Here is a 23,107-nt window from a genome sequence, read left to right as displayed (position 1 = left end):
TCTTGAAAAGAACCAGATTGTTGATGTGTTGGCTTCAGTCTCTTAGCTTTCAAGATTCTGATTTCTGTCCTGGAGGCTGGCTCAGTGGACCCAGTCTATATACCTGAAAACTTCCACAGTGTACTTCGTTTTTCCCTAAAGGTGCATGCTCATCTCTGGGGGTGTGAGAAGGAAAGAGATCACAAATAACACACCACTGATCTATTGATTGGCAGGAATAGGGGAGGTTAGTGTTGAACACTCCATCCACACTTAACACCTTCGATTCCAATCAAAGCCTTTAACTGGATGGTTGAGAAATGGAAGCTATGGAATGAATAAGTAGAAACCTAGGGATTACAAGACTGGTGCATCCTGATTCTTTGTGCTCTCAAGGACAGTAGCCTGCCCACCTGACTCCTCTGTCAATGAGATGTCTCCGGCAAGAACACTGGAGTGGGTTGCCATTTCCTCCTCCAGGGGATCTTCCTGACCCAGGGATTCAGCCTGCATCTCCTACACTGGCAGGTGGATTCTTTACCACTGAGTCACCAGGGAAGCCCTTATAAGATTGGTGCTGGGCCTAAATTTCAGCATGATTTACTGTGGCAAGCCTGGCCAACAAGTACCCAATAAACACATTCTCTTATTGATAGAATTCTCCTGCCTCACCTTTGCATGGTAATGTAACTTCTTACAGCATTTTTATATCGATCATATAATTTTATTCTCATAAAGTATCAGTTGGACCTATAGATGTACATCCTAGACTATATTTTTAACCCCATATTTCTTCATCTATAAAATGGAGAAACAAAAAAAAATGCATTATAATTTTTGGGTGGATTAAATGAGGTAATGCATATAAAAGACCTGGCACATAGTAAAGGCACAATAAATGTTGGCCAACGTTGCTCTTCAATTTTTATTATAATGAAACATATAGGAACTCATGGTAGATGTGCAAAGAATAAAAAAGTTTACTGAGTGAAAATTGAACCTCCTTCACTTTCACCAGGAACTCCTGAAACTATGCCCCAGGCATGGTTATAAAACCAGCTTCTTATATTATAATTAAATGAAATTATTACCATGCTGGAGTCGGGTTAGAGGATTAAAAAATCTTCTGGGCATCAGGTCTTACTGCTTGTGGTTATTTCAGGCAAGACTATTTGATCAGAGCTATACCTGAACCCCTTGTGTTGTAAGAGATGTCTACTACTACTACTACTACTACTACTACTACACACACACACACACACACACACACACACATACTAGTAAAATAATGGGAAAAGACGGAGCTTTCATTTTTCTTTGTCTTCTCGTTTGAATGAACTGTGACTTGAACAAATTACTGATAAATGAAGAAAGCAACGTAGGAGATAGAGATAAAATGGATTTGGGAATGTACTGAACCTGTAGCAGTGGAGCTGCTCCACCGTGTCCGACTCTTGAGACCCCATGGACTATAGGCTGTCAGGTTCCTCTGTCCATAGGACTCTCCAGGCAAGAATGCTGGAGTGGGTATCTATGTCCTTCTCTAGGGGATCTTCCTGACCCATGGATCAAACCCAGGTCTCCTGCATTGCAGACAGATACTCTACCATCTGAGCCACCAGAGAAGCACCACCAAACCCAAAGGGCGTGTTTTATTATGAGCCTAAACAAGAAGAATTGGGTGAGCTGGAATTCAAGCCAGGTTTGGGTAAATCCTGTAATACTGCAGCAAGAGGAAGGCAAACACATCGTTGTGTGTGTGTGTTTGTGTGTGTGTACATGTCTGTGAGATAAGTAGAGAATCATTAATGATCACTTTCAACTAGCTCTCCAGGTCAGAGCTTCTTAAATCATGACATGTTTTAGATGGAAATGGGGGACTTTTCCAGATTGGCATTTGTGGAGTCTGAAGTGGTGAAAAAGCTCCCACTCTCAAGATTAGGAAGATGGGGCTTAGCTCCAGGGATCTGAAAGGCTGTTTTTATGATGTCATGGGAGGGCTGCTACTAAAACTAAGGTCAGTTGGCTCTGTACTGCAAGGCGGCTGATCTAATTTCAATCTGAAGAGCCCTCTGTATGAATGACATCATCGTCAGGTCAAGGCAGTTTTGTTTACTCCATTGCTTCATAAAGACCGGCAGGCGGCCAGCACAGCTAAGGCTTCCCTTTGCCGTGCAATGGCTGCCTTAGATGGTAGACCTCCTCGGGGGGCAGATTATGACCTACTTTGCTTCTAATTTTCTGAATGTCTGATATGTTGCTCTTAACACAATGATACTTTTATAAATACTTAATGATCACTGCTTAGATCCAGTGTAGCATATAAACAGGACACAGAGAAAATACAGTTTCCTTGGTCAATACCAGCAGGGATTAGTATGTGCCCAGTCACTTAGTCGCATCCAACTCTGCAACTGTAGCCTGCCAGGCTCTTCTGTCCATGGAATTTTCCTGGCAAGAATACTAGAGTGGGTTGCCATATCCTCCCCCAGGGGATCTTCCTGACCCAGAGATTGAACCCTCATTTCCCGTGTCTCCTGCATTGAGGGCGATTCTTTACTACTGGGATTAGTATGGCCTGTGGCAATTCACACATATACGGAATCTAGAAAAATGGTACTGATGAACCTATTTTAGCAGGGCAGGAATAGAGACTTTAGCAGATGCAGACATAGAGACTTGTGGACACAGAGGTGGGGGGGAGGGCGTAGGGAGAAGAGGGGGTATCGAATTGAGACAGTAGAATTGACATATATCATATCCCATTTTGTCCCCTTGGGTTCTGTTTTTAGCTAACGAAACCATCTGATACAGTAGAACAACAGTGACAAGAAGGATAGTGTCATTGATTTACAGGGGCTGTGAGCTCATGCTGAATGCTTTAAAGCCATGTCATTGCATAGGAGAAATTCTAATTTTCTCTCCTCTTTACACTATTGCGTGTAAAGCAGAAAGCTAGTGGGAAGCTCCTGTATAGCAGAGGGAGCTCAGCTTGGTGCTCTGTGATGACTTAGAGGGTTGGGATGGGGAGCAGGGTGAGAGGGAGGCTCAAGAGGAAGGGGATGTATGTATGCATATAGCTGATTCCCTTTGTTGTGCAGCAGAAATCAATACAACATTGTAAAGCAATTATACTCCAAAAAAAAAAAAAAAAGGAACACAGAGGGCCAAAGCTACAGTTTTGACCTTAAAGATTAGAAGAGGAAAGAAAATTAGAATTTCTCTTATGCAATGACATGGCTTTAAAGCATTCAGCATGAGCTCACAGCCCCTGTAAATCAATGACACTACGCTTCTTCTCACTGTTGGTCTACTGTCTCAGATGGTTTCGTTAGCTAAAAACAGAACCCAAGGGGACAAAATGGGATATGATTTATGTGAAGCTCTTGCCTCATTGCTTTCTTCTCAAGTGGTTTTGCTCTAACAAAGCAGCAGTCCCCTCTCCCTCTCCCCTCGCTCCAACCGGTCAGTGATGCCTTCTTGGTGACAACTGGTAAATGTAGTGGTGATGCTTGTGGTTTGAAGCCTTTCCCGCAACTGTGAAAACATACCTATTTTAAGATAGCTATAGCATCAATACTTAATGGAACTCAACAGTCTTTGAAAATGAATGAAGTGTTTACCTTTATGCTTTGTTGAGACAAACATATTTTAGAAAACACCTTCTCCTTTATAAGGGTCAGCTCCAGGTCTCCAAGTCTACAACTTTGCTTATTACTATTCCTCCTAAGGTCCTCTTGTCCCTAGTTAAGCGTATCTTGTCATTCAATCATTGGGGCTTATTACATGCTAAAAAGGAGAGTTATAAATATGAATAAGATATGGCTTAGTGCTGGGAAAACAAAACTGAACTTGCAGCTCATTAGTCATTAGCCATTAAGCCTTAGACTCGCATCATCCATTAGCAAAGCCAGTTTTGTGTAGCTGTCACTGTCTCCTTTGTTTATGTCTGTGGCTTTTTTTTTCTCCTGATTCTCATTTCCCTGCCTGGCTTCTTTCACTTATTCATTGAAAAGTTACCATTGATCAGGCCTTATTCTGGGGCCTTATTCCGGGCTATTCTAGTGAACTAAGAGACAGAAATTCCTGTCCTAAGGGAGCTTACATTCCAGTGGGAGCATCCCTTAGAAGAAATGAAGTAACTCTCATCGTTAACAAAAGAGTCCAAAATGCAGTACTTGAGTGCAATCTCAAAAATTATAGAATGATCTTGGTTCCTTTCCAAAGCAAACCATTCAACATCACAATAATCCAAGTCTTTGTCCCAACCACTGATTCTGAAGAAGCTGAAGTTGACTAGTTCTATGAAGACCTACAAAACCTTCTAGAACTAACACCAAAAATGATGTCCTTTTCATCATAAGGGATCGGAATGCAAAAGTAGGAAGTCAAGAGATAGCTGGAAAACAGGAAAGTTTGGCCTTGCAGTACAAAATGAAGCAGGGCAAAGGCTAACAGAGATTCATCAAGATAACATGCTGGGCATAGAAAACACTCTCTTCCAAAAACATAAGTGATGACTCTACACACAGACATTGCCAAATGGTCAATACAGAAATCAGATTAATTATATTTGTAGCCGAAGATAGAGAAATTCTATACAGTCAGCAAAAATAGGACTGGGAGCTGAGTGCCACACTGTTTTGCTATACAAAATTGGCTCAGATCATGAACTCCTTGTTGTGAAAGTCAGACTTAAATTGAAGAAAGGAGGAAAAACCACTAGGCCATTCAAGTATGACTTAAATCAAATCCTTATGATTATACAATGGAGGTGATGAACAGATTTAAGGGATTACATCTGATAGACTGAGAGCCTGAAGAACCATGGACAGATGGTCATAACATTGTACAGGAGGCAGTGACCAGGAGCATCCCAAAGAAAAAGGAATGTAAGAAAGCAAAGTCATTGTCTGAGGAGGCTTGCAAATAGCTGAGGAAAGAACAGAAGTAAAGAGCAAGGAAGAAAGGGAAGAATATACAAAACTGAATTGCAGAGTTCAGTTCCAGAATATAGCAAGGAGAGATAAGAAAGTCTTCTGAAATGAACAATACAAAGAAATAGAGGAAAACAACAGAATGGGAAAGACTAGAGATCTTTTCGAGAAAATTGGAGAGATCAAGGGAATGTTTCATGCAAAATCCTTTATTGGATATAAATAGTATGGACCTAACAGAAGCAGAAGAAATTAAGAACAGGTGGCAAGTATACACAGAATAACTGCACAAAAAAGATCTTAATGACCTGCAAAATCATGATAATGTGATCACTCACCTAAAGCCAGACATTCTGGACCTTAGGAAGTGGGCCTTAGGAAGCACTACTAGGAACAAAGGTAGTGGAGGTGATGGAATCCCAACTGAGCTATTTAAAATCCTAAAAGATGATGCAGTTAAACTGCTCCACTCAATATGTCAGCACATTTGGAAAACTCAGTAGTTGCCACAGGACTGGAAAAGGTCAGTTTTCATTCTAATCCCATAGAAGGGCAATGCCAAAGAATGTTCAAACTACTGTGCAGTTGTGCTCATTCCACATGCTAGCAAGGTTTTGCTAAAAATCCTTCTAGGTAGGCTTCAGTAGTATGTGAACTGAGAACTTCCAGATATACAAGCTGGGTTTAGAAAAGGCAGAGTAACCAGAGATCAAATTGCCAACATTCACCATGTCATTGAGAAAGCAAGGGAATTCCAGAAAAACATCCACTTCTTTATTGACTATGCTAAAGCTTTTGACTGTGTGGATTGCAGCAAACTGTAGAAAATTCTTAAAGAGATGGAAATACCAGACCACCTTACTGTCTCCTGGAAACCTGTATGTGGGTCAAGAAGCAACAGTTTGAACTGGACATAGAACAACTGACTGATTCAAAATTGGGGAAGGAGTATGACAAGGCTGTAGATTGTCACCCTTTTTATTTAGCTTCTATGTAGAATACATAATGCAAAATGCCAGGCTGGATGACTCACAAGCTAGAATAAAGACTGCTGGGATAAATATCAACAACCTCAGATAAGCAGATGATACCACTCTAATGGTAGAAAGTAAAGAGGAACTAAGCAGCCTCTTGATGAAAGTGAAAGAGGAGAGTGAAAAAGTTGGCTTGAAACTCAACATTATAAAAACTATGATCATGGCATCCTGTCCCATCACTTCATGGCAAATAGATGGGGAAAAAAATGGAAACAGTGGCAGATTTTACTTTATTGGGCTCCAAAATCACTGTGGAGGAGTCTGCAGCCATGAAATTAAATGATATTTGCTCCTTGGAAAGAAAGCTATGACAAACCTAGACAGCATTTTAAAACACAGAGACATTACCTTGCCAACAAAGGTCCACATACTCAGTTCAATCACTCCGTCATGTCCGACTCATTGTGACCCCATGGACTGCAGCACACCAGGTGTCTCTGTCCATTACCAACTCCTGGAGTTTACTCAAACTCATGTCCACTGAGTCAGTGATGCCATCCAACCATCTCATCCTCTGTCATCCCCTTCTCCTCCTGCCTTCAATCTTTCTCAGCATCAGGGCCTTTTCAAATGAGTCAGCTCTTCACATTAGGTGGCCAAAGTATTGGAGTTTCAGCTTCAATATCATTCTTTCCAATGAACACTCAGGACTAATTTCCTTTAGGATGGACTGGTTGGATCTCCTTGCAGTCCAAGGGACTCTCAAGAGTCTTCTCCAATAACACAGTTCAAAAGCATCAATTCTTTGGCACTCAGCTTTCTTTATAGTCCAACTCTCACATCCATACATGACTACTGGAAAGACCATAGCTTTGACTAGATGGACCTTTGTTGGCAAAGCAATGTCTCTGCTTTTTAATATGCTATCTAGGTTTGCCATAGCTTTCCTTCCAAGGAGCAAGCATCTTTTAATTTCATGGCTTCAGTCACCATCTGCAGTGAGTTTGGAGCCCCCCCAAAATAGTCTGTCACTGTTTGCATTGTTTCCCCATCTATCTGCCATGAAGTGACGGGACCGGATGCCATGATCTTAATTCTCTGAATGTTGAGTTTCAAGCCAACTTTTTCACTCTCTTCTTTCATTTTCATCAAGGGGCTCTTTCTTCATTCTCTCCCATAAGGGTGGTGTCATCTGCATATCTGAGGTTGTTGATATTTCTCCCAGCAATCTTGATTCCAGCTCATGCTTCATCCAGTCCAGCATTTCTCATGATGTACTCTGCATAGAAGTTAAATAAGCAGGGTGACAATATACAGCCTTAATGTACTCCTTTCCTGATTTGGAACCAGTCTGTTGTTCCATGTCCAGTTCTAACTGTTGCTTCCTGACCTGCATACAAATTTCTCAGGAGGCATGTCAGGTGGTCCGGTATTCTCATCTCTTTCAGAATTTTCCACAGTTTGTTGTGATCTGCACAGTCAAACACTTTGACATAGTCAATAAAGCAAAATAGATGTTTTTCTGGAACTCTCTTGCGGTTTTGATGATCCAACGGATGTTGGCAATTTGATCTCTGGTTCCTCTACTTTTCTTAACCCAGCTTGAACATCTGGAAGTTCATGGTTCACGTACTGTTGAAGACTAGCTTGGAGAATTTTGAGCATTACTTTGCTAGTGTGTGAGAAGAGTGCAATTATGCAATAGTTTGAGCATTCTTTGGCATTGCCTTTCTTTGGGATTAAAATGAAAACTGACCTTTTCCAGTCCTGTGGCCACTGCTGAGTTTTCCAAATTTGCTGGTATATTGAGTGCTGCACTTTCATAGCATCATCATTTGAAATAGCTCAACTGGAATTCTATCACCTCCACTAGCTTTTTGTTCATAGTGATGTTTCCTAGGGCCCATTTGACTTTGCATTCCAGGATGTCTGGCTCTTTTTTGTATAGTTCTTCTGTGTATTCTTGCCATGTCTTCTGAATATCTTCTGCTTCTGTTAGGTCAATACCATTTCTGTCCTTTATTGTGCCCATCTTAGCATGAAATGTTCCCTTGGTGTCTCTAATTTTCTTAAAGAGATCTCTAGTCTTCCCCATTCTATTGTTTTCCTCTATTTGTTTGCATTGATCACTGAGGAAGGCTTTCTTATCTCTCCTTGCTATTCTTTGGAACTCTGCATTCAAATGTGTATATCTTTCCTTTTCTCCTTTGTCTTTCACTTCTCTTCTTTTCACAACTATTTGTAAGGCCTCCTCAGACAACCATATATACACTACCATGTGCAAAATAGATAGCTAGTGGGAAGCTACTGTAAAGCGCAGGGATCTCTGCTCCATGGTCTGTGATGACCCAGAGGGGTGGGGGTGGGTGTCCAAGAGAGAGGGGGAGTATATGTATGTATACATATAGCTGGTTCACTTAGTTGTACAGCAGAAACTAACACAACATTGTAAAGCAATTATGCTCAAATTAAAAACAAAAGTGAACCAAATGCCTCTAGTCATGGATCAGCATGTTCAAAAACACAAAGGCATGAAACAATAGAAGATTATACCCGGGAAACTTTAGAGCCCAGTGTTTTTAGAGTGTTGGGAGGTGAAAGTAGAATATGGTTACTTAAAGTCTCATCCTTGGACCAGCAGCTTTGGCATCGTCCGTGAACTGTTGAGAGCTGCCAGTGTACGGGCCCCACCCTGACACACAGAGTCAGAACCTAAGGGGCTGAGACCCAGGAAACTGTGTTTTCAATAAGCTTGCCCATTGGCTCTCATACAAGTTGAAATTTGAGAATCAAGTCAACTAGACCTACAGAACGCCAAAAGCTGGTCTGAAAAGACCAGTGTGTAGCAAACAAACTCCAGAAGATCTTAGACATCATGACTGGCTCCTGTGGGCCTGCTTTTTAAACCTAATAACAGCCAGGAGGAATCCAGTTGTAGAAAATGTCATCACCAGAAGACTTAAAGTAAAACAGGTTACTTCTAACCAGATGTCTTAGAAGCCAGGTCCTGTTGCGTCTACAAATCAAGATCACAGTTATTTTTGTGACGGGAACAGCCCATGTTGTCTGTCTGGGTTACCAGCACACCTAATTACAGCAGCATCCGCAGTACTATAACAGATACAGTCTCCTGCCTGGGAGATTATCCCGTGGCTGAACAGTTTTGAGCCAATTTAAACAAAAACAAAACCGACTTACCTCATTCTTCAATCATCACTAATTAAAGACACCCTTCTGCTAGAGGCAGGCAGGGCTTTTGCTTTCTTTTAAAGTTGCAAACAAGCCCTGGAATAAAGACTTTGCAGAGATAGTTTCTACTAATGAATGCAGCACGAGGGTGTCACTTCACAGGCGTTTAGACAAAGCACAACTGAAATTGCCAGGATGGAACATGGACGTCTGCACATCAACATGTAATTAGAAAACTGAGCTGCTGTGTCATCTTCTTCCTCCTCTCCTCTCTGCTCTGCTTTGAATCCCTGATGCCTAGAGAATGGGGCTGTTGGTGGCTACCATTTCACTTAGCGACTAAGCAGGAAGCATGTGATGATAATTACAACGATGACAGCATCGACCCTACCATGGCCCTCACTTCAACCCTGGGACCTGAACGTTTATCTGTATCATAATTTAATCCTCATAACAAGCCTGAGTTAGGTATTCATGTTCTAGTCCCATTTCATAAGGGAAGAAACTGAGCACAGAGTGATTAGTAAATTTGCCTTAGAGTCCGTGTTCTTAACCACCGTGTAATACAGTCTTTCCAGGTTGCCTACATTCATTCCTTCATTTCCTCTGCAAGACAACCTTGAAAGATACGTGTTATCAGCTCTATTTTTTCAGGTGAAGAAATGAAGGGTCAGGGAGATTATAATTTGCCCAAGGCCACCTAAATAGTAAGTAGAAGGGTCAGGATTGAACCTGATTGCAGAGCTCATGTTCCTCCCTCCACTCCATACTCCTGCCAGCTACAATGCATGGGCGGATACTAGTAAAGACTGTTGGAAGGTTCTGGGCTGTTTATTTTTATTAGCTGCATCTAAACATGGGTTAGGTTACAGAGAGATGAGGTCCTCCAGACAGGAGATAAGGTGACAAAACTAGGGGTCATGGATCCCTAAAGAGCGGAGTGTGAAAACAGATGGCTGATCAGTTTACCCAACATCTTCAGAAGGAGTTAGAATTTGGCAAAGAGGTGAAACTCTCAAGCCACTGTTTCGCAGAGCTCTCCAGGAGGAGGAGGCCCTTTTTCTGGTGATGAGGCTGCCCTTTCAAACAGACTCTTCTTCCGCATTGGCCCGGACATTGGCTGGGCCAGGCTATAGCCCAGGCCAGATGCTAATGGCTCCCTCAAAGGCTGTGATTTCAGTCACTTGCTGCTCTGGCCAAGTGAGCTGAAAAACCACAGACAACATACCTCTTGTCATTTTACTGTTCTCAGAAATCTGGGACAATAGGGATGGAAGAAATTTCCAGCCAAGGCCAAACTTGACCTTAGGTACGCATGCACATTAACACACACGCATGTATGCGCATCTGACAACTGAGCCAAATGTATTTTTGATGAATGATTAGTGCGTGCTAAGTCGCTTCAGTTGTGTCCAACCCTTTGTGACCCTATGGACAGTGGCCCACAAGGCTCCTCTATCTGTGGGATTCTCCAGACAAGAATACTGGAGTGCGTTGCCATTTCCTCCTCCAGGGGTTCTTCCTGGCCCAGTGATTGAACCTGTCTTTCCCGCATTGACAGACAGGTTCTTTACGGCTAGTGCCACCTAAACCTCTTAATGATTAGTGGGGCTTTCCAAGAATCTGGCAGAGTAACACTTGAAGGGGTCTTAGCACAACCTTAAGATTTATGAGTGCTATTAACCTCCTTATGTTATCATTTTTCCAAAATAATTAACATAGCAGCACAAAGGGGTTTTCCTTAGGGGGTTTCCAAACAGGGGTCTGATCACTTTATCCATCCTTAAGTTTGTAGTGCCAAAAATAATGAACAGTCTTATACTCGTACCACTGGGGGCCTTTCTACATTAAGAGGAGGATCTACATTATGGGGAAGAGAAACAACGACTAGTTCATTTCAGTCATTCACTGAAGTTATTATGTGGAGAAAGCCTGGAGAAAAAAGTATATCTTAAATTTTTAAAATAAAATGTTATACAATTTTAATCAGCACTCATTAGAACAATTTTAATGGCCTGCTAACTAACTTTTCCAAACCCACTAAGTTCTGAGACGGCAGAACTCTGTCTTATCACTGATATGACCCCAGGGTTTAAAAGAGTGTCTGGCACATGGCTAATGCTCAGTAACTATCTATGGAGCAGCCATCTTACTGGGGTTCCTTCCAGCTGACCACTTTGATGATGATGACAATGATGGCGGTGGTGGTATGAGAACTATGCACTTGGGAGGCAGTGTCCAACTTCCTCCAAATGATGCCATCAAATAGTTAAAGCTACTGTCCTCATCTTCAAGGGGCTTCCCTGGTGGCTCAGTTGGTAAAGAATCCGCCTGCAGTGCAGGAGACCCAGGTTTGATCCCTGGGTTGGGAAGATCCCCTGTGGAAGGGAACGGCTACCCACTCCGGTATTCTTGCCTAGAGAATCCCACAAACAGAGGAGCCTGGCAGGCTACAGTCCATGGGGTTGCAAGAGTCAGATATGACTTAGTGACTAAACCAGCACATCCTCTTAAAGGGGAGGGACGTCGAGGTTAGTGAATCTCTGTTACATGCCACGGTGATGGTATTAATAGAACCTGCTAGAAAATGTGAGGGCTGGGACAGAAACTGACAGCCTCCTGATCCCCAGTGGATCTCAATTCTTAGTCACTGTTTTAGTCTGCCTGTCTGTGGTCACTGGGAGGCTTCAGGTGGTGAACTTGAATTCTTGCCTGGGGTCAAGAGCAACAGTCCTGAAGTTATTTCAACATTATTCTTGTGTGGAGAGAGGGAAGTGTTTCTATCTTGTACCACAGTCCGTGTGGGTGTTCCTTTCGGTGACACAGCCCTTTGGAACTCACCATTGGTGATTCCAAAATGACTCCAAAATTTCTCTGTAAGTTCTTTTTTTTGAATCCCACCCGGAATCTCCCAAACGCAAAGAGAAGCTCTGTTACAAAGTGGGAATGAGGTACCCAGAAAGGTTCATAAAAGCCAATGTAACTAATAATTAAAATGCAGTGTTTCTACGGTGATAAACTAGTAATTCGGAGAAGGCAATGGCAGCCCACTCCAGTACTCTTGCCTGGAAAATCCCATGGATGGAGGAGCCTGGTAGGCTGCAGTCCATGGGGTCGCTAAGAGTCGGGCATGACTGAGCGACTTCACTTTCACTTTTCGCTTTCATGGATTGGAGAAGGAAATGGCAGCCCACTCCAGTGTTCTTGCCTGGAGGATCCTAGAGACAGAGGAGCCTCGTGGGCTGCCGTCTAAGGGGTCTCATAGAGTCGGACACAACTGAAGCGACTTAGCAGCAGCAGCAGCAAACTAGTAATTAAGCCAGATGGAAAAGGGTAACATTGAGTAAGATATCATTCATCAAACTGTTTGATGCTCAAGGAAATACAGCCTTAATGAAGAGAAAGATAATTTTTTAAAAAATCTGAAGACCCCCGAAACCCTTCATAAGACCTTTAGACACAGATAATGCTGACATTTTAATTCCAGTTTCTCTTTGAAACATTTCTTTCCTGTTCTTTGTACCTGAGATAAGGTGATATTACAAGGCACTCTGATATTTGACACCATCATTAGATTGATTTGGTTCATGTGTAGAACAAAAGATCGAGGGAGATAAAAGGGGAGTGTTGGGGAGGGCTTCCCTGTGAGTCCTGGGCTGGGCTGGGGTGACTGGAAGAGATGAGAGGCAGCAGAGGGGAGGTGTGGTTAGAGATGAGACACTAAATATATGAGCTCCGTGTGGAGAACCAGACATGCCCCTTGAGAAAGAAGCACAGCGGTGATGAAAAAAAAACCAAAAAAACAAACAAAAAAACAAGCCAGAGCACACCTGTGTGCGCTGCCCTGCCTGTGCACTTGTGTGTTCTTACATTGGGTTGTTCATTTATTCAGTGTATGAAGCATCTTCTTTGGGCCAGCAAAATGCTCACAGATAAAGTCAGGATCCTCATGCAGCTTACAGTTTTGTGGGGAAAAGAGACAACAGACATGTGAACAAATATATATATATAAAAAATCACAGATAGTGATTATCACCCGGATGAAATTAATTGAGACACTAGGAGAAGAAATAATAAGGGCACCAAACCAAGAGGAGGAACCTCTCCTAGAGGATGTCGCTTGAAAGCCATACATGAGGAAGAACTAGAAGAAAAGGATTTCAGGGAGAGGGTCCAACAAGACAAACGCTCCTGACGAACCTATTTGCTGGGCAGGAATAGACGGAGATGAGAAGAATGGACATGCGGGCAGAGGCAGGGAAGGAGAGGATGGGACGAACTGAGAAAGCAGCACTGACGTGTATGCACACTAGTGTGTGTAAAAAGAGATAACCACTGGGAAGCTGCTATATAACACAAGGAGCTCAGCCCAGTGCTCTGTGATGCCCTAGAGGGGTGGGATGGCAGTGGGGTGGGAGAGGCTCCAGAGGGAGGGACTATATGTATACATAGGCTGAGCACCTAAGAATTGACGCTTTCGGAGTGGAGCTGGAGAAGACTCTCGAGAGTCCTTGGGACTGAAAGGAGATCAAACCAGTCAATCCTAAAGGAAATTAACCCTGAATATCACTGGAAGGACTGATGCTGGAGCCTAAGCTTCAATACTTTGGCCACCTGATGCGAAGTGCCGACTCACTGGAAAAGACCCTGATGCTGGGAAAGATTGAAGGCTGGAGGAGAAGGGGATGACAGAGGATGAGATGGTTGGATGGCATCACTGACTCAATGGACATGAGTTTGAGTAAGCTCCAGGAGTTGGTGATGAACAGGGCTGCCTGGCGTGCTGCAGGCCATGGGGTCTCAAAGAGTTGGATATGACTTAGAGACTGAAGAATAATAGCTAATTCATGTTGCCACAGAGCAGAAGTTAACACAAAAGTGTAAAGCGATTATACTCCAATAAAACAGCTAGTCAATCTCTCTCTCTCTCACACACACCCCCACACACAAGAACCAAGGACCTGGAGAGACAAGGAACCTAGCATGTCCTAAATATTGGATAGAAGGCCAGTGTGACTGCAGCTCACCAGTTAGCAGGGAGAGAAATGTGTGATGAGCAAGAAGGCATGGGCAGGGTGGGTCCAGGACAAGCTGAAGAGCCAACTGAATTCTAAGGGTGGGGGGAGGCCGCTGGGGCTGTCTGAGGGAGGGAGTGACAGGTCGGAGGAGATTCTGACCTGATCCTGACCTGATTCTAACCAGGCCCCGGCTGTTGGGAGGATAATGTGTTGGGTGTCAGGGACCAGCTGTGCTTATCACAGGGGCACGCGTCCTCCTGTTCCTCTTATAGGCACTGCACAGTCTGGGGAACCAGAGCGCTGCTTGCCTTTTGGCATTTAACAGCTGGCAGGACACTCAGTGTGAAGAATGTGGTCTTCGAGAGTTTGGGATTTTACAGACAACCAAAGGGGCTTCCAAGGTTGTGCTAGTGGTAAAGAACTTGCCTGCCAATGTAGGAGGCATAAGAGATGTGGGTTTGATCCCTGGGTCGGGAAGATCCCCTCGAAGAGAAAATGGCAATTCTCTCCAGTATTCTTGCCTGTAGAAGATGAGAGGATGAGATTGTTGGATGGCATCACTGACTCAATGGACATGAGTTTGAGTAAACTCCGGGAGTTGGTGATGGACAGGGCTGCCTGGCAGGCTACAGTCCATGGGGTCGCAAAGAGTCGGACACGACTGAAGTGCCTTAACACTTCTACAGACAACAAAAGTGGGAGATCCACGGAGTACTACAACTTTCTGTTCGGTTTTTGTGGTTGTTTAGTTGCTAAGTCTGTCCTACTCTTTGTGACCCTATGGACTGTAGCCCACCAGGCTCCTCAGTCCATGGGATTTCCTAGGCCAGAATACTGGAATGTGTTTCCATTTCCTTCTCCAGGGGATCTTCTCGGACTGGGGATCAAAGCCATTTCTCCTGCTTTGGCAGGCAGATTCTTTACCACTGAGTGACTCTTTTCATAAGAGACAGGCTATTTTAAAACCCAAAATATAAGAATAAAATCTCAGGGGGAAAAAAACCTAATTTTGTAGGAAACACTATACCATCCTTGTATTTTCAACATTTTGATTTAGAAGCAGTGAGAACCTCCTTTCAGGCTGGGTACACACCTCCACAGCAGTGTTCAGAGAATCAATTTTTAGGAACCATCAAGCCCCCCCCACCTCATCCCCCATTTCACAGGTAAGACAAGGTGGGTTCAGGAGGCATGTGACTTTCTCAGGATGATGATGTGATTTAAGGGCAGAGGACCAAGGCCCCCGTCTCCTGACTCTGGGTTCATTCTCCTTCCATGACATCATCATGCTGAATATTCTTGCTGGTTTCTTCTGCTTTGCCAGCTTTCAGATACCGTCCCATCTATTGCTGTCCAGGGTGCAAGCCACTGGCCATTTTCACTTCCCTGCCAAGATTTCTGAGAGCTAAGACACTTATCAAGAAACAAGTACTCAGCAAAACAGCGCTCAGCCTGGAGCCTGACAAATTGAAATTCCATTCTTTATAAAGAAGAAGAAGAAGGTGTGTCTTACCTGATCTTCAGATACGCGGCAACTCCAAACACCAGTAACACCACAGAAATGACCGTCACCGTGATGGCGGCGATGCTGCCTGGGAAAGAGCAAAGCACAGCAAGAAGGTGAAGGAAGGGTGTGCATTTCAGATCGTTCTGCAACAGACCCCAGGGGATTCATTCTGTTATCAAAACACTTCTCAGGTTAGGCTAAGTTGAGTAAATGGCCACTATTTATTAAGACCTTCCGGGTGACCTGGAGTTCAGAAAACAGGCCACAGTAATATTTGATTATCTTTTTAAGGATACCACCAATCTGTTGCCACTGCTGCTGCTGTTTGTGGGCAAAGTGGATTTAAAATCTCCTGAAGTCCCGTTTTCTTCTTTAGTACATTTTAGCTTGTCTTTCTAGCACTCGTAAGATATTGGAAGAGCTAGGATGCTTAATCAAAGATCATGACAAGATGATGTAATTGATGTTTTAATAAACCAGAGCCGCAGAGCTACGTCAGTGTCCAGTTCAAAAGGGTTATCTTGGTAGGAAATGTGCTAATTTTAATGATGCCATCAAATCAAAGCATTAAAAAAAAAAAACTCCACCGCTTTCATTGTTGGTAAATCTGATTTTGTAGAGGTTAAAGTCAAGTTTGATATATAAAATAAGGTCAAGTCTGTTAGGTAACACTATTTTTTGTTTGTAGAAATAACCAGGTACAATTATAAAGTAACATGAATGTTTTATTTTGTAGTTTAGAATCTGGCTCCAAAGGCAACTATTAGGGCAATTAAAACAAAACAAAACAAAACAAAACCCTTTGAGCATGTAACCTTATGAGAATAACCACATTGCTTCCACAGACTACTTTGGAGCACAGCATGCTTTTTGTGTGAGTTGGTGACTAATAATGCATATATTTCAGATTTATTTCACCCCAGAAATGCAAGAATCAATTGGGCTCTTGTCTCTTAGTTAAAGTGACTTTTTGTTAAAAGTGACTAAAATTGTTATTAGGGGCCCCATTTACTATTTCAGGCCACTGAGAAATTATTTTCTACTTGAACAAATGAATGGGACTCTTACACACATTGGGAAGAGCTTCAGACCTAGAAGATGTAGATTCAAGTGTGGTTCTGTCATTATTAGCTGTCTGAATGCGGGCTATTAACCCTGTTCACTCATATACTGCTCACCTGCTATATACACCTTCATACACAGAAAGAAGAGCTGTTCTACTCGTCTGCATAATTTTAAGAAAATTAAATGAGATGCCCTTCGTACCAAGCTGGTGCTAGTGGTAAAGAGCCCACCTGCCAATGCAAGAGATGCAAGAGACGTGGGTTCGATCCCTGGGTCAGGAAGATCCCCTGGAGGAGGGCATGGCAACCCACTCCAGTATTCTTGCCTGGAGAATTCCATGGACAGAGAAGCCTGGTGGGCTATAGTCCATGGCGTGGCAAAGAGTTGGAAACAACTGCATGTACCCACACGCACCAAGCTAAAGCTCTATCCAGACATGACTTCCTGGACCAGTGCCCATTTTTTATGGATCCATCAAGGTGATGGATCTGCCCCACATTTTTGGAGATATACTATTTGTAGATTATTTTGCCACTTCTCCTTCTATTTTTCCCTCTATGAATGGCTTTTGTGTATTGTGCTTCTCATTAGTCATTCCACCGAAGGAATTAGAACAGAGCTAAGAAGCAAATCAGTCTACCCGTGAACTCTTTAGTAACTCCCCCAAGGTTTGGGTGAAAGAAGGCTGCAGCAGACATCCATGCCCCCACTGGTTATAATTTCTAAAAGGCCAAGGAGGAATTGCTAACATCGAGACCAAGACCAGACCTTGACTCGTCTACACAGACTGACATTGTGCACCATTTCAGAGCTCCCACACCCTGAACACTCACACACCCATCTCTTTGCTACTAGAGTCGTTTAGAGCCAGACTGGCATAATTATCAATATATTTCTCACTCCCCATTTACTACTATCAAAATATGATTATGGCACCAAACATTCAAATATGCAGACTGGATCAAGCAGAGAAAATTCAAGATCAGCTCCCTTTATGGAAAACTTCTACTCCTATTTTGAAAGGTGGCACTTAGGTTCCTGGTCTTCAAACTGTGCTGAAATTAGAACAATTCAAAAGTTCACTGAAGCCTCTTAACAGCTGTTTTAAGAGCTTGAGAAATGAGGATTATTACTGCACAATAAAATAATGGGGGTATTCCAGAATTTAAAAAGATACACTGATTGCAATTAGGAGCAGTTTTGAAAACTGACCTTTGAATTTAATCTCCTCCTTTCAAAAAATGGGAGAAGAGAAAGAATATAGTTGATTTCTCTGTCAGACCCTTCTTTCTTGCCCCAGGATATGTTTAATATAGGAAACCATAGGTTTGACCTTTCCCAAAGTTTCTTTCCTAACTCTAGGCTGTTGGATCTTCTCCAGCTCTGTGATTTACTAGATTTTTTTTTTTTATATACCACCTCTTATTGAAGATAAAACAGGCAGTTCCCACTGTACAGCAAAATGAATCAGCCATACATAAATGTATATGCCCTCCCTTTTGGACTCCCCGTTCCGGTCACCACAGACATTAAGCAGAGCTCCCTGTGTTATACAGGGCGTTCTCATTAGCTGTCTATTTTATACATAGTATCAGTAGTGCATATACATCAGTCCCAGTCTCCCAATTCATGCCACCCCTTGCCCCTTTCTTCCTTGGTATCCATATATTTGTTCTCTACATTGTAAAGCAACCACACTCCAATAAAAAGTAATTTAAAACAACTTAATGGAGATTTCACAAAGCTTTGGTTGATGTGAATTATATTTATTGTATTTGTCATAATAGAAATTCAAACTGAATTTTTCATTTAAAATACTAAACCTTAAAAAAAAAAAAAAACCAGCAGTTCCCCAACTCATGTCGCTATTGTTTTTTTTTAATACAGCGAGTGGTACAATGACTCACTTCTCTGACTGGTGGCTATCTGGCCCTTTAGACAAGTCTTCGAATAAGGCTCTTCAGGACCACCCTTCTTGGTCATAAAGGACAGCTCATGTGACCAAAGCTGGAATCAACAGGTGATGTCCTCTTATGAGCCGTTGAGGGCAGCTGAACAAAAGGGCATTTCTGAGGGTTCTTCCTGCCCCAAAGGAGAAGGAAACATGTGAGGTAAAATAGACTACACTTCAATATTTGGGCCACTTTATTAACTATTCTGCCACCCAGCTCGTCTCAGAGGGTGTCACTGTGGGGGCAAGGGTCTTCTGGAACTGGAAGGCTTTCATCAGGCCCCTGTCCTGGGACGTCTCATGTCCTGAGCTTGCTCTCACCTCCATGGCAGCTGCCGCCACCAGAAGCTGCTGAGAAGCCTCTCCTGGGAAGTTCCACACCTCAGGACATTGTGGTCTGAGCATCTGAGGGGGCTGCTGAGCCAAATGAGCCCAACCGTATATAGTAACTGAAAAGGCTGGATTTCCTCCTTGCGAAAACAAATGCCATTTCCCCCTGAGTTCTGGTTAGAGTAAGCTGGAATTTCCCTTCACTTGCTGCTCGTTCTTCTTTTGAGGTGGAGGGGCAGGGCGAGAAAAAAACGAGGAGGATGTGATGGAGCAGAAGCAGCTCCGGAGGCATCTCTGAAGGCTGAGGCTTCTCAGAGGGGTTTCGTATTTCCCCCACTTTGGTAACAACACAGGATAAAAAACCAGAACAGGCTAAAGAATAATCTATTCTATACTTGCAGTGGTTACTTCGGTCTGGGCCGAGAACCTTACAGCTCACATCTCATTTAATTCTCTTTATGAGGTGAGGAGAAGGAGCCCCATTTGATAGATGAGCAGTCAAGGCTCTGAGAGATTTAAGAACTTGAGTCAGATTTTACAAGCTGGCAAATCATTAAGCTAACGTTTGAACCCAGGACGATTTCCTGGGGTTTGCCTGTTTAATCATTAATATACTGGTTACATGTCCACCCTTCTTTTTCAGCTTGGCCAACTCCTACGCTTTCCTTATGACACCTAAACATCAGCCCTTCTGGGAAGCTTTCCTAACACCCCCGAGCAAGTTGAAGCGCTGTTGTATGTCCTCAGTTTTTTGTATCTGCTTCTCCTAAACACTCTGTGTTGTGTTTACGACTTTACCCAGACAGATTCTGCACATTCATCCTGCATCTCCTCTGCCCCCTCCCTGAATTCTCAGCACCAGGCAGCTTCTAGCCCACTGTGGGTGTTTAATTAATTTTTTAAAATGTTGAATAATTAAGTGTAATATTGACAACGAAAAAAAGATAACTGGCAGTTTTTGAGCCCAGTCACTGTGCTGAGAAAGTTCTTGAGCAGCAGTCTCCCCACCCATCCATCTTGGAACCTTGTGCTCCAGGTCTCTCCTGAGAGCCTACTCCTATGACTCTACAGCTGTGGTCCAACCACCCCAGCATGTATTTGTGAGTCCCCATGGACAGGAGGAGTTATTTTAGAAATATCTGCCTGAATAGAATCTGATTATATCCTTGAAATAGCCAAAGCAAAATCCCAGAAAGTCACACTCCTGGTCAGACTTTTTTTTTTTTTTCCTGGTCAGACTTTGAGCAGACTACCGAAGGACAGGGCTTTCCTGAAGGGCATCACTTGCCTTATTTGACTCTGTCCTGTGCCTGTGAAGTCCTGGAATAAACTATGGCATCATTTTAAGGGCTCTCTCTCCCAACACCTGGCTCTTTTTTATTATAATCCAGCTAGGGAGAAGGCAATGGCACCCCATTCCAGTACTCTTGCCTGGAGAATCCCATGGATGGAGGAGCCTGGTGGGCTGCAGCCATGGAGTCGCTAAGAGTCGGACACGACTGAGTGACTTCACTTTGACTTTTCACTTTCATGCATTGGAGAAGGAAATGGCAACCCAATCCAGTGTTCTTGCCCGGAGAATCCCAGGGACGGGGGAGCCTGGTGGGCTGCCATCTATGGGGCCACACAGAGTCAGACACGACTGACGTGACTTAGCAGCAGCAGCAGTCCTTCACAGACACAGGGAGTCCTGCACACTCAGAAGGAGCTCTGTCCAGCCTACTTCCCTGTCACTTGCCCTAAAAGTGCTCTCCTGTCTTCCTGGGCTTGGGAATATTCCCAAACCTCAGATGTCCTCATCTGAGGGGGCTCTTCTCATTGAAGGGGTTTCTTTATTTCCCCCATTTTAAACATGAAAGAAACAGTTCATCTGACCTCTTGGCAGGGTACCTGCAAATCATATCCAGAAATGAGAATATTAGGATGTGATGGCATGAACTCAAATGACCTCTAAAAGAAAGAGATTTCCTAGGTTCCTCCAAAAAGTTGCAATTGCTCTGAGAGTGCCAGGGGAGCAAAGGAGATGACAGTGGGATGCTTCTAGTGTGACAAAAGAAGGTGTGTCTTGCTGCTATTGGTGGATGACTCCAGAACTACGTTCTCCTTGGAAATTCATCAGTTAACTTGTTTAGAATGCATGTACGTGTAAGTGCTTTGATCAGGATCTTGGGTATGAGTGTGTGTGTCTGATCTATTCTGAGAAGTCTTTAACAACCTCTTGACTGTTTTTCAGTGTTCTTGATCTTTTCTTTCCTTTTCCTGGTCTAGAGAATAGGTAAGAAATGAACAAGAGGAGCGGGTGGCCACTTCAGAGTGTGTGGTGGCTCCTTCAGTTAAAGCCACCAAGAGGAAAGGAACATTCTGTCTCAGATGAATTCTTCTTGAAATGAACATGTCTGCCCACTAGCTGGAGGATGAAAGCTGGCCGCTGGTTAAGGAAAGGAACTGGAGGGCTGACCTCTGGGTGTGCCCAAATCTCCCTTTATTTATTGCACTAGGGAAGGGCTCTCCCCTCTTTACAGTAACAGTCTCACGTCACAACTCCTTCCTCCAAACAACAAGGGTAAGAGTAATAAACAACAAGAATACAAATTACGACAACCAACACTTACTCCGTGCCAGGATTGCTCTATAAGCATCACATATTTCGATTCAAGCAATCCTCACGAGAACTCTGTGAGGTGGATCCTCTTGTTATCTCCAGGAAACTGAGGCACAGAGAAGTTAAGGGCCCAGAGCCCAGGGTTGGTAATTAGAGGGACTGGGATACAGGTTCCCAAGTCCACATTATTACCTGCTGGGTTCTCCTGCCATCTGGACCCTAGTATCAGATCCCAAAGTGAAATAGAAAGTGTTAGTTACTCAGTCAAGTCTGAATGTTTGTGACCCCATGGACCGTAGCCCCCAGCCTCCTCTGCCTATGAGATTTCCCAAGAAAGAATACTGGAGTGGATAGCCATTTCCTCGTCCAGAGGATATTCCCAACCCAGCGATCCAACTCAAGTCTCTTGCATTGCAGGAGAAGCACATTAGATCCGAGTCCACTTGCAAATAAAATCTGCTGCTCTGGCCCATTCTCTGTCTACCTTCTGTTGGCTCTCTAGGAATCAGGGCCCAACTCTGGGCCATGTGGGAGTTTGGGTCCTCATACGGGTCCTGGTGGAGATGAACTGAAGCTCAATGATTCTGGTTAATGGGGAGAAGGACCAGTCAGGAGCAGACACCAGTTAGAACAGCAGCCCAAGAAGGGCCAGGTCATTAGTTTCTAGTGTGTGCTGACTACTGGGAGTGTCACTTAAAGCTTACACTGCAGAATAGGCAACACCACAGGGTAGGTGGGGGCTGCGATTTGCTTTGGTAGTGTGCCTCTGGGTGTGTGCATGCATGCGTGTGCGTGTAGGTTGTGATATGGGAGGGAAAACATGGAAAAGAAAATCTCTATGTTTGGACACTGTAATCTAGGTGGATCCTAATTTTACGTTATTGAAGGTTGCTTTGACTTCTGGCCTTGAATTCTGCTAGGATTTTACCCCTGTGTTTCTCCCCACTCTATCCCATACTAGAGGAAATGAAGCTTATCTCCCTCTGACCTCAAATCAATCCCACAAGCTACAAACCAATCTCCTGACGGAGCTCCCCGGGCTTCTCTTGGGCTATGACGGTGCCAATGGAAAGATGCAACAGGCAGGGATCTGAGGTTTCACCACCCAGTGGTGGAGACAAGAGTCCGGGGACCTCATCGGGAGTGCAGCATGGGATGGACAAACAGGTGGGTACTTAAAGTGGGAAGTGGGTGGCAGCAAACTCTGTATTTCTGCCTCTGACTTGGGGGAGGATGTGTGTCTCTAACAGCAGGTGTAGGGCAGAGGTGGGAGTGTAACTGTTCTCTAAAGAGAGGGCAGGACTGGGACAGACAGTATTGAAGGTTTGAGGCAAAAACCAGCTGGATGGAGACAGACACCTAATATTTCAGGTCTGAAGGATTAGCACTGAGTTTGGAGACAGAGGGCTTCCCTGGTGGCTCAGATGGTAAAGAATCTGCCTGCAAAGAGGGAGAGCCGGGTTGGGAAGATCCCCTGGAGAAGGAATGGCAACTCACTCCAGGATTCTTGCCTGGAGAATTCCACGGACACAGGAACCTGGTGGGCTACAGT

General features: G+C 43.7%; 1 protein-coding gene across 1 annotated transcript in view; it reads right to left on the bottom strand.

Annotated features, from left to right (window-relative positions):
* Positions 1 to 23,107, bottom strand: part of PARM1 (prostate androgen-regulated mucin-like protein 1) — a 131,835-nt gene that overhangs the window by 5,573 nt on the left and 103,155 nt on the right. Inside the window, exon 3 of the mRNA XM_018049587.1 lies at positions 15,614 to 15,692. Coding sequence (XP_017905076.1) covers positions 15,614 to 15,692 — 79 coding nt within the window. The remainder of the gene's footprint in view (positions 1 to 15,613; positions 15,693 to 23,107) is intronic.

The sequence above is a fragment of the Capra hircus genome, chromosome 6 (genome assembly GCF_001704415.2).
Source record: "Capra hircus breed San Clemente chromosome 6, ASM170441v1, whole genome shotgun sequence".
Taxonomy (NCBI): domain Eukaryota; kingdom Metazoa; phylum Chordata; class Mammalia; order Artiodactyla; family Bovidae; genus Capra; species Capra hircus.
This window is presented reverse-complemented; position numbering and strand designations above follow the sequence as displayed.